Source organism: Pongo abelii, chromosome 11, assembly GCF_028885655.2.
Source record: "Pongo abelii isolate AG06213 chromosome 11, NHGRI_mPonAbe1-v2.0_pri, whole genome shotgun sequence".
NCBI lineage: Eukaryota > Metazoa > Chordata > Mammalia > Primates > Hominidae > Pongo > Pongo abelii.
The window spans coordinates 104,806,430-104,823,154 of NC_071996.2; the positions used below are offsets into that span (position 1 = coordinate 104,806,430).

Sequence of the window (16,725 nt, forward strand, 5' to 3'; positions counted from 1 at the left end):
TTTGTACAAATTGAAGGTCTGTGGCAACCTTGCGTTGAGCAAGACTATTGGTGGCATTTTTCCAAAAGCGTGTGTTCACTTTGTGTCTCTGCATCACATTTTGATAATTCTCAAAATATTTCAAACTTTTTCATTATTATAATATCTTTTATGGTACTCTATGACCAGTGATCTTTGCTGTTACTATTGTAATTGTTGAGGGGCACCACAAACCACACCCATCTAAGATAGCAAACTTTTTTTTATAAAAATTTAACTTCTAAGTTCAATTGTACATGTGCAGGTTTGTTATACAGGTAAACACTGGGGTTTGTTAGACAGATTATTTCATCACCAGGTATTAAGCCTAGTATCCATTAGTTATTTTTCCTGATCCTCTGCCTCCTCCTACCCTCCACTCCCTAATAGGCCCCAGTGTGTGTTGTTCCCCTCTGTGTGTCCATGTGCTCTCATCATTTAGCTCCCACTTATAAGTGAGAACATGTGGTATTTAGTTTTCTGTTCCTGCACTAGTTTGCTAAGGATAATGGTCTCCAGCTCCATCTATGCTCCTGCAAAGGACATGATCTCATTCTTTTTATGGCTGCATAGTATTCTGTGGTGTATATGTACTACATTTTCTTTATCCAGTCTACCACTGATGGGCATTTAGCTTGATTCCATTTCCTTGCTATTGTGAATGGTACTGCCATGCACATACCCATGCATGTGTCCTTATAAAAGAATGATTTATATTCCTTTGGGTATATACCCAGTAATGGGATTGCTGAGTCAAATGGCATTTCTGTCTTTAGGTCTTTGAGGAATCGCCACGCTGTCTTCTACAGTAGTTGAACTAATTTACACTCCCACCAACAGTGTATAAGCTTTCCTTTTTCTCTGCAACCTTGCTGGCATCTGTTATTTTTTGACTTTTTAATAGTAGCCATTCTGACTGATGTGAGATGGTATCTCATTAAGGTTTTGATTCGCATTTCTCTAATGATCAGTGATGTTGAGCATTTTTTCATATGCCTGTTGGCCACATGTGTGTCTTCTTTAGAAAAGTGTCTGTTCATGTCCTTTGCCCACTTTTTAACGAGGTTTTTTGTTTTTTTTTTTTTTTTTTTTGTAAATCTTTGCCCACTTTTTAATGAGGTTTTTTGTTTTTGTTTTTGTTTTTGTTTTGCCAAGATCCCTTACAAATGCTGGATATTAGACTTTTGTAAGATGGCAAACTTAATTTATAAATGTTGTGTGTGTTGTAACTATGCCACTGACCAGCTGTTCTCCCATCTTTCTTCCTCTCCTTGGCCTCTCTATTCCCTGAGACACAACAATATTGAAATTAGGCCATTAATAACCCCAAAATGGATCTAAGTGTTCAAGTGAAAGAAGATTTGTACATCCCTCACTTTAAATCAAAAGCTAGAAATGATTAAGCTTGCTGAGGAAGGCATGTTGAAAGCTGAGATAGGCCAAAAGCTAGGCCTCTTGCACCAAACAGCCCAGATGTGAATGCAAAGGAAAAAATTCTTGACAGAAGCTAGAAGTGCTACTCCACACACAAATGATAAGAAAGCAAAACAGCTTATTGCAGATATGGAGGAAATTTTAATAATCTGGATAGAAGATTAAACCAGCCACAAACAGTCCCTTAAGCCAAAGCCTAATCCAGAGAAAGCCCCTAACTCTCTTCAATCCAATGAAAGCTGAGAGGTGAGGTGGCTGCAGAAGGAAACCTTGAAGCCAGCAAACGTTGGTTCGTGAGGTTTAAGGAAAGACAGTATCTTTGTAACACAAAAGTGCAAGGTAAAGCAGCAAGTACTGATGTAGAAGCTGCAGCGAGTTACCCAGAAGATCTAGCTAAGATATTGATGAAAGTGGCTATACTAAATAGGTTTTTATTGTAGATGAAACAGCCTTATACTGGAAGAAGGCGTCATCTAGGACTTTCATAGCTAGAGAGGAGAACTCAATGTTGGCTTCAACGCTTCAAAGGACAGGCCAACTCTCTTGTTAGAGGCTAATGTAGCTGCTGACTTTAAATTGAAGCCAATGCTCATTTACCATTCTAAAAATCCTGGAGCCCTTAACATTTATGTCAAGTGTACTCTGCCTGTGCTCTATAAATGGAACAACAAAGCATGGATGACAGCAGATCTGTTTGTAACATGGTTTACTGAATATTTTAAGTTCGCTGTTGAGACTTACTGTTCAGAAAAAAAGATACCTTTCAAAATATTACTGCTCAGTGACAATGCACCTGGTCATCCAAGAGCTCTGATGGAAATGTCTGAGGAGATTAATGTTGCTTTCATGCCTGCAAACATAGATCCATTCTGCAGCTCACAGATCAAGGAATAATTTCAACTTTCAAGTCCTCTTATTTCAGAAATACATTTTGTAAGGCTTTAGCTACCTCAGATAATTCCTCTGAGGGATCTTGGCAAAGTAAATCGAAAAACTTCTGCAAAGGATTCACAATTCTAGATGCCATTAAGAACATTTGTGCTTCAGGAGAGGAGCTCAAAATATCAACATTAACAGGAATTTGGAAGCAGTTGATTACAACCCTCATGGATGACTTTAAGATGTTCAATAAAACTTCAGTAGAGAAAGTAACTGCAGATGTGATGAAAATAGCAAGAGAGGTAGAATTAGAAGTGAAGCCTGAAGATGTGAGTAAACTGCTACAATCTCATTATAAAACTTGAATGGATGAGGAAGTGCTTCTTATGGATGAGCAAAGAAAGTGGTTTCTTGAGATGGAATCTACTGCCGAAGATGCTGTGAACACTGCTAAAATGACAACAAAGGATTTAGAATTCTATATAAACTTAGTTGACAAAGCAGCAGCAGGGTTTGAGAGGACTGACTCCAATTTTGAAAGAAGTTCTACTGTGGGTAAAATGCTATCAAACAGCATCGCATACTACAGAGAAATCCTTCATGAAAAGAAGAGCCAACTGATGCAGCAAAATTCATTGTTGTCTTATTTTTAAAAATTGCCACAGCCACCCCAACCTTCAGCAACTACCACCTTGATCAGTCCCAGCCATTAAGATCAAGGCAAGACCCTCCAGCAGCAAAAATATTGCAACTCACTGAAGGGTCAGATGATCATATATATATATACACACAAATATAAATATAAAATTTACAAAAAACCTATATATATATATACATACACATGATGGAGTCTCATCTCACGCTGGAGTGCAGTGGCATGATCTCAGCTTACTGCAACCTGCACTTCCCGGGTTCAAGAGATTCTCATGTCTCAGCCTCCTGAGTAGCTGGGACTACAGGCATGAGCCACCACGCCCTGCTAATTTTTGTATTTTTAGTAGAGATAGGGTTTCATCATGTTGACCACGCTGGTCTTGAACTCCTGACCTCAGGTGATCTGCCCGCCTCGGCCTCCCAAAGTGCTGGGATTACAAGCTGGAGCCACTGCGCCTGGCCTCTCTCTCTATTTTTTGACACAGGGTCTTGCTCTGCCACCTAGGCTGAAGTGCAGTGGCATGATCCTACCTGATGCACTGCACCCTTGAACTCTTGGGTTCAAGCAATCCTCCTGCCTTGGCCTCCCAGAGTGCTGGTACTATATGCATGAGCCACTGTGCCCAGCCAGCAATTAAGTATTTTTTAATTAAGTCATGTACATTGATTTTTTACATAATGCTATTGCACACTTAATAGACAACAGTATAGAGTAAATGTAATGTTTATATGCCCTAGGAAACAAACAAAAATCATATGACTTGCTTTATTGTGGTGGTCTAGAACTGAACCTGCAATGTCTCTGAATTATGTGTGTATACCACATTTTCTTTATTCATTCATCTATGACATTTAGGTTGTTTCTACATCTTGACTATAGTAATAACACGGCAATAAACATAGGAGTGCAAATATTGCCTTGAGATGCTGATTTCAATTCTTTTGGATAGACACCCAGAAGTGAAATGGCAGGATCATATGATTTCTCTATTTGTCATTTTTTTGAGTAACCACCATGCTGTTTTCAAAAGCAGTTGCATCATTTTACATTCCCCCAACAGTGTACTAGGGTTCGAATTTCTTCACATCCTTGCCAACACTTGTTGACTTCTTGACTTTTCAGTAATAGCCATCTTAACAGGTGTGATATCTCATTATGATTTTGATTTGTATTTACCTGATGATTAATGATGATGAGCACCTTTTTGTATACCCGTTGGACATTTGTAATGTCTTCTTTGGATAAATATGTATTCAAGTGCTCAGCCCATTTTTAATTTTTTTATTTTTATTTTTTGCTATTGAGTTGAAGTTTCCTTATATGTTTTGGAATATTAGCCCTTTATCAAATATATGGTTTACAAATATATTCCCCCATTCTGTAGGTTTCCTCTTCACTCTGTCATTTCCTTTACTGTGTAGAAGCTTTTTAACTTGATATAGCCCCACTGTCTGTTTTTGCTTTTGTTGCCTGTGCCTTTGGTGTCTTATCCAATAAATCATTGCTAATACCAGTGTCAATAAGATTTTCCCCTATGTTTTCTTCTAGGAGTTTTAGAGTTTCCAGTCTTACATTTAAGTCATTAATCCATTGAGAGTTGATTTTTGTTTATGGTATTAAGCAAAAGTCTAATTTCAATTCTTTTGCATGTGAATATCCAGTTTTCCCAACACCATTTGCTGAAAAGACTATTCTTTCCTCATTGTGTATTCTTGGCACACTTCTCAAAGATCAGTTAATCACATTTCATGGGTTTATTTCTAGGCTCTCTCTTCTATTCTATTGATCTATATGTTTATCTTTATGCCAGTTCATGCTATTTTAATTGCTATAGTTTTGTAATATATTTTGAAATCAGAACATGTGATACCTCCAGCTTTGTTCTTCTTTCTCAAGACTGTTTTGACTATCCAGAGTCCTCTGTGGTTCCATATAAATTTTAGGATTGCTTTTTCTACTTCTGTGAAAAACACGATTAGAATTTTGATAGAGACTGCACTGAATCTGTAGATTGCTTTGGGTAGTATGAACGTTTTTCACAGTATTAAATCTTCAAACTCATGAACACAGGATATTTTTCCCTTTACTTTCTTATCCTTAATTTCATTATCAATGTTTTTTAGTTTTTAGAGTGCAAGGTCTTTCACCTCCTTTGAAAAGTTTATTCCTAATTATTTTATTCTTTTTGATGCTACTGTAAACTGGAATTATTTTCTTGATTTCTTTTTTGGATAGTTCATTGTTAGTGTACAGAAACACAACTGATTTTTCTGTGTTGGTTTTATCTCCTGCAACTCTACTGAATTCATGTATTGGTTCTAACAGGTCTTTTTGTATGGAGTCTACAGAATTTTCTATATGTAAGATCCTGCCATCTGCAAACGAAGATAATTTTACTTCTTCCTTTCTGATTTGGATACTTTTTATTCTTTTTTTCTTGCCTAACTGCTCTGACTAGGCCTTCCAGTACTATGTTTAATAGAAGTGGCAGAATGAACATCCTTGACCTGTTTCTGATCTTAGAGGAAAAGTGTTCAGTTTTTCACTGTTCAGTATGGTATTTGCTACAGGTTTTTCATTTTTAGCCTTTATTATTAATATATTGAGCTACTTTATTACCATATCTAGTTTTTTGAAGATGTTTATCCTAAAAGGCTGTTGAAGTTCATCAAATACTTTTTCATATCTGTTGAGATAATCATGTGGTTTTTAATCCTACATACTGTCGATGTAGTGTATCACATTAATGGATTTCTGTATGATGAAACATCCTGCATCCTGGAGTTAAATTCCATTTGCTCATGGTGTATGATCCTTTTAATATGCTGTTGAATTCAGTGTGTCAGTATTTTATTGAGTAGTTCTGAATCCATATTTATTGAGAATAAAAGAAGACACACAAGAAGTAAAGAGAAAGGAACCAAAACATATCAATACAAAAACATCAATGAAACACAAGGAAAGATAGCATGACAGAAAAAGATAGGCAAAAGTATTACAAGACAGACAGAAACAATGTAAAAAATGGCAATAGCTAGTCCTTAATAATTCAATAATTCTTTAAATGTAAATGGATTAAACTCCCCAATGGAAAGACACAGAGTAGCAGAATAGATATAAAAACAAGACCCAAGTGTATTTTATGTAGAGGAGACTCACTTTGGGTTTAAGGACACACATAGGCTGAAAGTGAAGGAATGGAAAAAGAGATATCCTATGAAAATGGAAACCAAAAGAGAGCAGGAGTGGCCATATTCATATAAAAAAATAGACTTCAAGTCAAAAACTGTAAAAAGATGCAAAAAGGCCATTATATGATGATAAAGGGTCAATACATCAAGAGGATATAACCATTGTAAATATATATGCAACCAACCTTTGAGTAAGTGGAAAAAAAAGTAGAAGAAAAAAAGATAGCTACCACCAGTGACTGAAAAAGTTACCCTCCATTCTTCCAGTGATACTGAAGACAGGAACTGTGATTATCCCGTATCTAAAATTTGAATGTTTCTTGTAAAGAGTTAGCTAAAGAAGTAGTATCTCTGCTAGGCTGGTAGATTCCTAGAAGTTAGGAAATGAATCTTTCAAAAGCCTGATGTAGCCAGAGAATTAGAAGTAGAGAGGAAAGAGATGACTAATCTGTGACAAAAGTCTTATTAACAATAAATAATTATTCCATTCCATATCTGCAGAATCCAAGACTTTCCATTATATTATTATGTATTTTAAAGTGTAGTACTATACTTTAACTTGCTTTCTTTTTTTATTATTATACTTTAAGTTCTAGGGTACATGTGCATAATATGCAGGTTTGTTACATATGTATACATGTGCCATGTTGGTGTGCTGCACCCATTAACTCATCATTTACATTAGGTATATCACCTAATGCTATCCCTCCCCACTGCCCCCACCCCACAACAGGCCCTGGTGTGTGATGTTCCCCTTCCTGTGTCCAAGTGTTCTCATTGTTCAATTACCACCTATGAGTGAGAACATGCAGTGTTTGGTTTTTTGTCCTTGCGATAGTTTGCTCGGAATGATGGTTTCCAGCTTCACCCATTTCCTTACAAAGGACATGAACTCATCCTTTCTTATGGCTGCATAGTATTCCATGGTGTATATGTGCCACATTTTCTTAATCCAGTCTATCATTGTTGGACATCTGGGTTAGTGCCGCAATAAACATATGTGTGCATGTGTCTTTAGAGCAGCATGATTTATAATCCTTTGGGTACATAGCCAGTAATGGGATGGCTGGGTTTAACTTGCTTTCTTAGTGAATTTAAGAGATTTTTAAAAGACTGCATGAACAGTCCATTTATTAAATCTCTTACTGATACTTTATGATAAATTCTCAAATGTAATGCTAATCTAATTTCCTCTCCTTCTTCCTCTGCCACACTTTCTTTTTCACACATACACACACACACACATTCCTCTGCATAAACACACTCCTCTACATAAAAGAGACCAATAGCTCTATAGTTCACAATGTCTAATAAAAATGCCTTTTCACAGGTCATAGTTAATATTTTAACTTTTTTCTCATCCTTAAAAAGGTAAAGGAGCATTGGCCAAGCGAGGTGGCTTATGCCTGTAATCTCAGCACTTTGGGAAGCCAAGGCAGGAGGATTGCTTGAGCTCAAGAGTTTGAGACCAGCACGGGCAACATGGCAAAATCCTGTGTCTACAAAAAAAAAAATACAAAAATTAGCCAGGCATGGTGGCGTGTGCCTGTAGTCCCAGCTACTTGGGAGGCTAAGGTGGGAAGACTGATTGAACCCGGGAGGTCAAGGATGCAGTGAGCTGTGGTTGTGCAACTGCACTCCAGCCTGGGTGAGAGAACTAGACCCTGTCTCAGGTAATAATAATAATAATAATAATAATAAAATTTAAAAATAAAGCAGCATTAAAACTTCTTTTTTTTTTTTTTTTTTGAGATGGAGTCTCACTCTGTCGCCCAGGCTGGAGTGCCGTGGCGAGATCTCGGCTCACTGCAACCTCCGCCCTCCGAGTTCAAGCAATTCTCCTGCCTCAGCCTCCTGAGTAGCTGGGATTACAGGCACCTGCCACCACGCCTGGCTAATTTTTTGTATTTTTAGCAGAGACAGGGTTTCACCATCTTGGCCAGGCTGTTCTTAAACTCCTGACCTCATGATTCACCCGCCTCAGCTTCCCAAAGTGCTGGAATTACAGGCGTGAGCCACTGCGTCCGGCCTTAAAACTTTTTAAAACTCTTAATAGGGTCTAACACTTTTCTTTAAAATTACCACACCTACCATATGCCAAAACTATAGTGAAATGCATATTTATTTCCTAACAAAACAGAAAGCTACTTAAAGCAAATTACTAATTGTCTTTTTGTGATATAATCACTTTGATTTCAATTATCTTAATAATAAAAAAATCAAAGTAGTTTCTTACCTACTCCTACAATATTTTCAAGCTCCTCTTCAGGTTGATTACTTTTCAGGTTTTCAGATGCCTCATCCATATTAGTTTCCTAGAAGCAAAAAAAAAAAAAAAATATATATATATATATATATGAAAATATTTAAAGAACTAAAACATTTTCCTCTGCCTTCATAACTACTTTTAATACAATACACCTTCCTCCATACCCAAATTTACAGAAGACGAGAAGGAGATGGGTTTATGAGAAAAGCAATTCAAACAGCTCTACTTTAAGGAGCCATATACTCTGGCTAGGAGTTGATGTTCCAAAGAAAGGGTATCCAAGAATGGATAGAGTATTTGAGTGATGAATGTAGGAGATGAATATTATAAGATAAATTACATAATATTGTAACTTCAGGGGGTATGAGAAGATACCCCCAAGAAACAGATTACTTTTTTTATTAGAATACATTATGGCCTATGACTTAAAAGTGATGTGTCTCTTTACAAAATTCCAAGGAGAATTATAAGGTAAAGTTATCAGTGGGCACTTATAAAATACTGATCTTTTAAAAAGAACCCTAAGTTCTTAGTCCCTTTAATAAAAAGTCCTCCAAAGTGTCTCCAAAATATGAATAGCTTATTGGTAAATACTAATCAGTTTATCCAACAGCAGCACAACTCTGCCCAATTATCACAGAGGCATTAAAAAACATGAAAATATCAATATGTTATAACTACTATTTTAGACTGTGATCATAGTAATGTTTTATCTATCCATTGAGAGAGCTATGAATCCTTTATTTCCAAGTCAACATGTACAGGTTAGAGTATATTTCTAAATATTAAACTTTACTCATATTTCTGATAAGGGTTTAATGTCCAGAATATACAAAGAACTCTCAACTTAACAATAAAAAACAACTCAATTTTAAAATTGGCAAAGGATTTGAATAAATTTTATCCAAAGAAGATATACAAATGTCCAGTAAACACATGAAAAGATGTTCACATCGTTAGTCATTAGAGAAATGCAAATCAAACCTACAATGAGATACCACTTCAAACCCACTAGGATGGGTATAATAATAATTTTTAGAAGTTAAAAAGGGTAGATGAAGATTTTGATCCTTCATACACTGCTGGTTGGAATGTACGATGATGCAGCTGCTGTGGAAACAGTTTGGAAGCTCCTCATAAATCGAAACAGGAAATTATTACACAATCCAGCTTCCACTCCTTTATATATACCCCAGAGAATTGAAAACATTTGTTCACACATAAACTTGCACATAAATGTTCACAGCAGCATTATTCACAATAGCTTTTAAATAGAAACAACCTAAATGCCCATCAGCTGAGGAATGCATAAACAAAATGTGGTATATCCAAATAATAGAATGTTATCTGGAGAGAGAAAAGAAGGAAGTACTGGTACATGCTACAACAGGGGTGAAACTTAAAAACATAGCAAGTGACAGAGGCAAATCACAAAGAACAACACATTGTATAATTCCATTTATATGAAATGTCTAGAATAGGCTAAAGCTATACAGTTAGAAAGTTGACTAATTGCTGCCTAGGGCTAGTGGAGGGGATGGAAAAATTGGGAGGTATTGGCTAAAGGGTATGGGGTTGCTTTTGCAGGTGATAAAAACGTTCTAAAATTGACTGTGGTGATGGATACACAACTCAGTGAATATACTAAATGCCACTGAGTTCTATACTTTAAATGGGTCATTTGTATGGTATATGAATTATATCCTTATAAATTATCAATAACTATTAAACCTTATAAATTATCAATAAATATTCATTGAATAGCACATTATCAAAACAGGTAATTACCTGAACCATGAAAAATATTTTATATATCAAGGACAAAAAATTTGATCATCACTTTTAATTATCATAATCCCATTCTTAATAAAAAGTATTAAAAGCTATATATAGGAGAATGTATTATGTCAGTTACCTCAGAATCCTTATGTTCCAATTTTGGCATTAGAATGCTTTCTAAATAGTTAGCTTTATCTATCCATGTATTCAGATTTCTATATTCTTTTTTCATCTTTTCCAGCCTAAAGAAAGAAATCAGTTATGAATGAAAAAAGCAAGTGATAGAAGAATATATATGGTATGATTCACAGAAGAATACTTGCAATGTGATCCATTTATAAAATGTTCTAAAAGAGACAAACCAACAATATATTGTCTAGGGATACAGTCAAAGGAAAGGGAATGATTACAATAAAAATCAAGGTACTAGTTACCTGGGGACGGTTAAGGAGAGGGATATAACCTCAGAAGGGTACATAAAATGTATTTCTGATATTACTGGTGGTGTATTTCTTAACCTGAATCATAAATATGTACACAATGGGCTTATTATCATTATTTAGGCTATACATACATGTTATAGAAATTATTCAATATATATTACTCTTAGTATTTAAACTATACGTCTTAGTTTGAGCTGCTATAACAGAATACAATAGACTGGGTGACTTAAATAATAGACTTTTTTTTTAATATACTTTAAGTTCTAGGGTACTTGTGCACAATGTGCAGGTTTGATACATAGGTATACATGTGCCACGTTGGTTTGCTGCACCCATCAACTCATCATTTACATTAAGTCTTTCTCCTAATACCATCCCTCCCCCAAACAATAGACATTTATTTCTCACAGTTCTACAGGCCAGGAAGTCCAAGATCAAGGTGCTGGCAGATCCAGTGTCTGGTGAGAGTAGTCTTCCTTGTTTGCAGATGGCCTTCTTATATCCTCACATAGTGGAAAGAGATGAATCTTGTGTCTCTTTCTCTTTTTATGAGGGCATTAATCCCATCATTGTAACAGTCCTGCCCTCATGACCTAATCTAACCCTAATTATCTTCCAAAGGCAATGCCTCCAAATAACATCACATTGGGGATTAGGATTTTAACATGTGAATTTGAAGGGAGACACAAACATTCAGTCCATAACACTATATATATATATACACATAATATATATATCATATATATACTATATATAATATATAGTATATATAATGTACTATATATTATATATAGTATATATAATATACTATATATTATATATACTATATATAATATACTATATATTATATATAGTATATATAATATACTATATATTATATATAGTATATACAATATATTATATATTATATATAGTATATACAATATATTATATATTATATATAGTATATACAATATATTATATATTATATATAGTATATACAATATATTATATATTATATAGTATATACAATATATTATATATTATATAGTATATATATTATATATAGTATATATAATATTATATAATATTATATATACTGTAATATTTATATTATATAGTATATATATTATATATAGTATGTATATAGTACTATATATTATATATACTATATATTATATATAATATATAGTATATATAATATATATTATATATAATATATAGTACTATATATTATATATACTATATACATACTATATATAATATATAGTATATATAATATATAGTATATATAATATATACAGTATATATAATATATTATATATAGTATATATAGTATATTATATATACTATATAATTATATATATAGATACTATATATATAATTATAGTATTTTTTTATTATTATTATTATTATTATTATTATTATTATTATTATTATACTTTAGGCTCTATGGTACATGTGCACAACGTGCAGGTAAGTTACATATGTATACATGTGCCATGCTGGTGCGCTGCACCCACCAACTCGTCATCTAGCATTAGGTATATCTCCCAATGCTATCCCTCCCCCCTCCCCCCACCCCACAACAGTCCCCGAAGTGTGATGTTCCCCTTCCTGTGTCCATGTGTTCTCATTGTTCAATTCCCACCTATGAGTGAGAATATGCGGTGTTTGGTTTTTTGTTCTTGCGATAGTTTACTGAGAATGATGATTTCCAATTTCATCCATGTCCCTACAAAGGACGTGAACTCATCATTTTTTATGGCTGCATAGTATTCCATGGTGTATATGTGCCACATTTTCTTAATCCAGTCTATCATTGTTGGACATTTGGGTTGCTTCCAAGTCTTTGCTATTGTGAATAATGCTGCAATAAACATACGTGTGCATGTGTCTTTATAGCAGCATGATTTATAGTCCTCTGGGTATATACCCAGTAATGGGATGGCTGGGTCAAATGGAATTTCTAGTTCTAGATCCCTGAGGAATCGCCACACTGACTTCCACAAGGGTTGAACTAGTTTACAGTCCCACCAGCAGTGTAAAAGTGTTCCTATTTCTCCACATCCTCTCCAGCACCTGTTGTTTCCTGACTTTTTAATGATTGCCATTCTAACTGGTGTGAGATGGTATCTCATTGTGGTTTTGATTTGCATTTCTCTGATGGCCAGTGATGGTGAGCATTTTTTCATGTGTTTTTTGGCTGCATAAATGTCTTCTTTTGAGAAGTGTCTGTTCATGTCCTTTGCCCACTTTTTGATGGGGTTGTTTGTTTTTTTCTTGTAAATTTGTTGGAGTTCATTGTAGATTCTGGATACTAGCCCTTTGTCAGATGAGTAGGTTGCGAAAATTTTCTCCCATTTTGTAGGTTGCCTGTTCACTCTGATGGTAGTTTCCTTTGCTGTGCAGAAGCTCTTTAGTTTAATTAGATCCCATTTGTCAATTTTGGCTTTTGTTGCCATTGCTTTTGGAGTTTTAGACATGAAGTCCTTGCCCATGCCTATGTCCTGAATGGTATTGCCTAGGTTTTCTTCTAGGGTTTTTATGGTTTTAGGTCTAACATTTAAGTCTTTAATCCATCTTGAATTGATTTTTGTATAAGGTGTAAGGAAGGGATCCAGTTTCAGCTTTCTACATATTGCTAGCCAGTTTTCCCAGCACCATTTATTAAATAGGGAATCCTTTCCCCATTGCTTGTTTTTCTCAGGTTTGTCAAAGATCAGATAGTTGTAGATATGTGGCGTTATTTCTGAGGGCTCTGTTCTGTTCCATTGATCTATATCTCTGTTTTGGTACCAGTACCATGCTGTTTTGGTTACTGTAGCCTTGTAGTATAGTTTGAAGTCAGGTAGCGTGATGCCTCCAGCTTTGTTCTTTTGGCTTAGGATTGACTTGGCGATGCGGGCTCTTTTTTGGTTCCATATGAACTTTAAAGTAGTTTTTTCCAATTCTGTGAAGAAAGTCATTGGTAACTTGATGGGGATGGCATTGAATCTGTAAATTACCTTGGGAAGGATGGCCATTTTCATGATATTGATTCTTCCTACCCATGAGCATGGAATGTTCTTCCATTTGTTTGTATCCTCTTTTATTTCCTTGAGCAGTGGTTTGTAGTTCTCCTTGAAGAGGTCCTTCACATCCCTTGTAAGTTGGATTCCTAGGTATTTTATTCTCTTTGAAGCAATTGTGAATGGGAGTTCACTCATGATTTGGCTCTCTGTTTGTCTGTTATTGATGTATAAGAATGCTTGTGATTTTTGTACATTGATTTTGTATCCTGAGACTTTGCTGAAGTTGCTTATCAGCTTAAGGAGATTTTGGGCTGAGACAATGGGGTTTTCTAGATATACTATCATGTCATCTGCAAACAGGGACAATTTGACTTCCTCTTTTCCTAATTGAATACCCTTGATTTCCTTCTCTTGCCTAATTGCCCTGGCCAGAACTTCCAACACTATGTTGAATAGAAGTGGTGAGAGAGGGCATCCCTGTCTTGTGCCAGTTTTCAAAGGGAATGCTTCCAGTTTTTGCCCATTCAGTATGATATTGGCTGTGGGTTTGTCATAAATAGCTCTTATTATGTTGAGATACGTCCCATCAATACCTAATTTATTGAGAGTTTTTAGCATGAAGGGTTGCTGAATTTTGTCAAAGGCCTTTTCTGCATCTATTGAGATAATCATGTGGTTTTTGACTTTGGTTCTGTTTATATGCTGGATTACATTTATTGATTTGCGTATATTGAACCAGCCTTGCATCCCAGGGATGAAGCCCACTTGATCATGGTGGATAAGCTTTTTGATGTGCTGCTGGATTCTGTTTGCCAGTATTTTATTGAGGATTTTTGCATCAATGTTCATCAAGGATATTGGTCTAAAATTCTCTTTTTTTGTTGTGTCTCTGCCAGGCTTTGGTATCAGGATGATGCTGGCCTCATAAAATGAGTTAGGGAGGATTCCCTCTTTTTCTATTGATTGGAATAGTTTCAGAAGGAATGGTACCAGCTCCTCCTTGTACCTCTGGTAGAATTCGGCTGTGAACCCATCTGGTCCTGGACTCTTTTTGGTTGGTAAGCTATTGATTATTGCCACAATTTCAGATCCTGTTATTGGTCTATTCAGAGATTCAACTTCTTCCTGGTTTAGTCTTGGGAGGGTGTATGTGTTGAGGAATTTATCCATTTCTTCTAGATTTTCTAGTTTATTTGCGTAGAGGTGTTTGTAATATTCTCTGATGGTAGTTTGTATTTCTGTGGGATCAGTGGTGATATCCCCTTTATCATTTTTTATTGCATCTATTTGATTCTTCTCTCTTTTTTTCTTTATTAATCTTGCTAGTGGTCTATCAATTTTGTTGATCCTCTCAAAAAACCAGCTCCTGGATTCATTTATTTTTTGAAGGGTTTTTTGTGTCTCTATTTCCTTCAGTTCTGCTCTGATTTTAGTTATTTCTTGCCTTCTGCTAGCTTTTGAATGTGTTTGCTCTTGCTTTTCTAGTTCTTTTAATTGTGATGTTAGGGTGTCAATTTTGGATCTTTCCTGCTTTCTCTTGTGGGCATTTAGTGCTATAAATTTCCCTCTACACACTGCTTTGAATGCATCCCAGAGATTCTGGTATGTTGTGTCTCGGTTCTCGTTGGTTTCAAAGAACATCTTTATTTCTGCCTTCATTTCGTTATGTACCCAGTAGTCATTCAGGAGCAGGTTGTTCAGTTTCCATGTAGTTGAGCGGTTTTGAGTGAGATTCTTAATCCTGAGTTCTAGCTTGATTGCACTGTGATCTGAGAGATAGTTTGTTATAATTTCTGTTCTTTTACATTTATTGAGGAGAGCTTTACTTCCAAGTATATATATATATAGTATATAGATACTATATATATAATTATAGTATTATATAATACTATATATACTATATTATATATAATACTATATATAGTATTATATATAATACTATATATAATATAGTATATATAATACTATATATATAATATAGTGTATATATAATACTATATATAATATAGTATATATATAATACTATATATACTATATGTATATATATAATATATATTATATATAGTATATATATTATATATATATACTATATATATAGTATATATAGTGTATATATATAGTATATATAGTATATATATATAGTATATATAGTATATATAGTATATATATATACTATATAGTATATATATATACTATATATACTATATATACTATATATTATACATAGTATATATACTATATATTATATATAGTATATATATGATATATATATTATGTGTATATATATAGTGTTATGGACTGAATGTTTGTGTCTCCCTTCAAATTCACATGTTATATAATTATATATTTTATATAGTATATATATAATACTGTATATTATATATAATACTGTATATTATATATTATATATACTATATATTATATATTATATATACTATATATTATATATATACTGTATATTATATATATACTATATAATTATATATATACTATATATATACTATATTATATATAATATATACTATATACTATATATAGTATATATAAATATATATAATATATAATATATATAATTATATATAATATATACTATATATATTATATATAAATATATATAAATTATTCATATATAATATATAAATTATTCATATATATCATATATATTAATATAATATATATTAATTAATATTATATATTATATATTATATATAAATTATATATAAATTATTCAATACATATACAATATCTTCCACAATAAAACAAGTGAAAAAAAGGATATATCTTCTAATCCAAGAAACTTCAAAAAGCTTGAATACCGTAAAGATGTAATTAACAAGGATTAAATGGAAGACAGGGAATGTTTCCCAGTTCATTTCATGAGGACATAATGGCCTTGACAATAAAACCTGACAAAGACATTACGAAAAAGAAAAATTACAGTTTAATCTCATTCATGAATATAGATGTGAACATTATAAATAAAATATAGTTTTAGTACAAAAATCCAGTAGTGTGCAGAGACAATTTGAGAATAGCAGTTGAAACTGGGAGGGCTTTTCTCATT

The 16,725-nt window shown here is 33.8% G+C and overlaps 1 protein-coding gene across 19 annotated transcripts in view; it reads right to left on the reverse strand.

Annotated features, from left to right (window-relative positions):
- Positions 1-16,725, reverse strand: part of C2CD6 (C2 calcium dependent domain containing 6) — a 186,056-nt gene that overhangs the window by 104,763 nt on the left and 64,568 nt on the right. For all 19 annotated transcript variants that reach the window (XR_008522960.2, XR_008522956.2, XR_008522954.2 and 16 more), the window contains exons 10-11: positions 10,362-10,467; positions 8,414-8,492 (exon numbers count right to left, since the gene is read on the reverse strand). Coding sequence is in view for 9 of the 19 variants with exons in the window: in XM_054549655.2 (XP_054405630.1) it covers positions 8,414-8,492; positions 10,362-10,467 (185 nt within the window). In the remaining 10 variants the exon portion in view is untranslated. The remainder of the gene's footprint in view (positions 1-8,413; positions 8,493-10,361; positions 10,468-16,725) is intronic.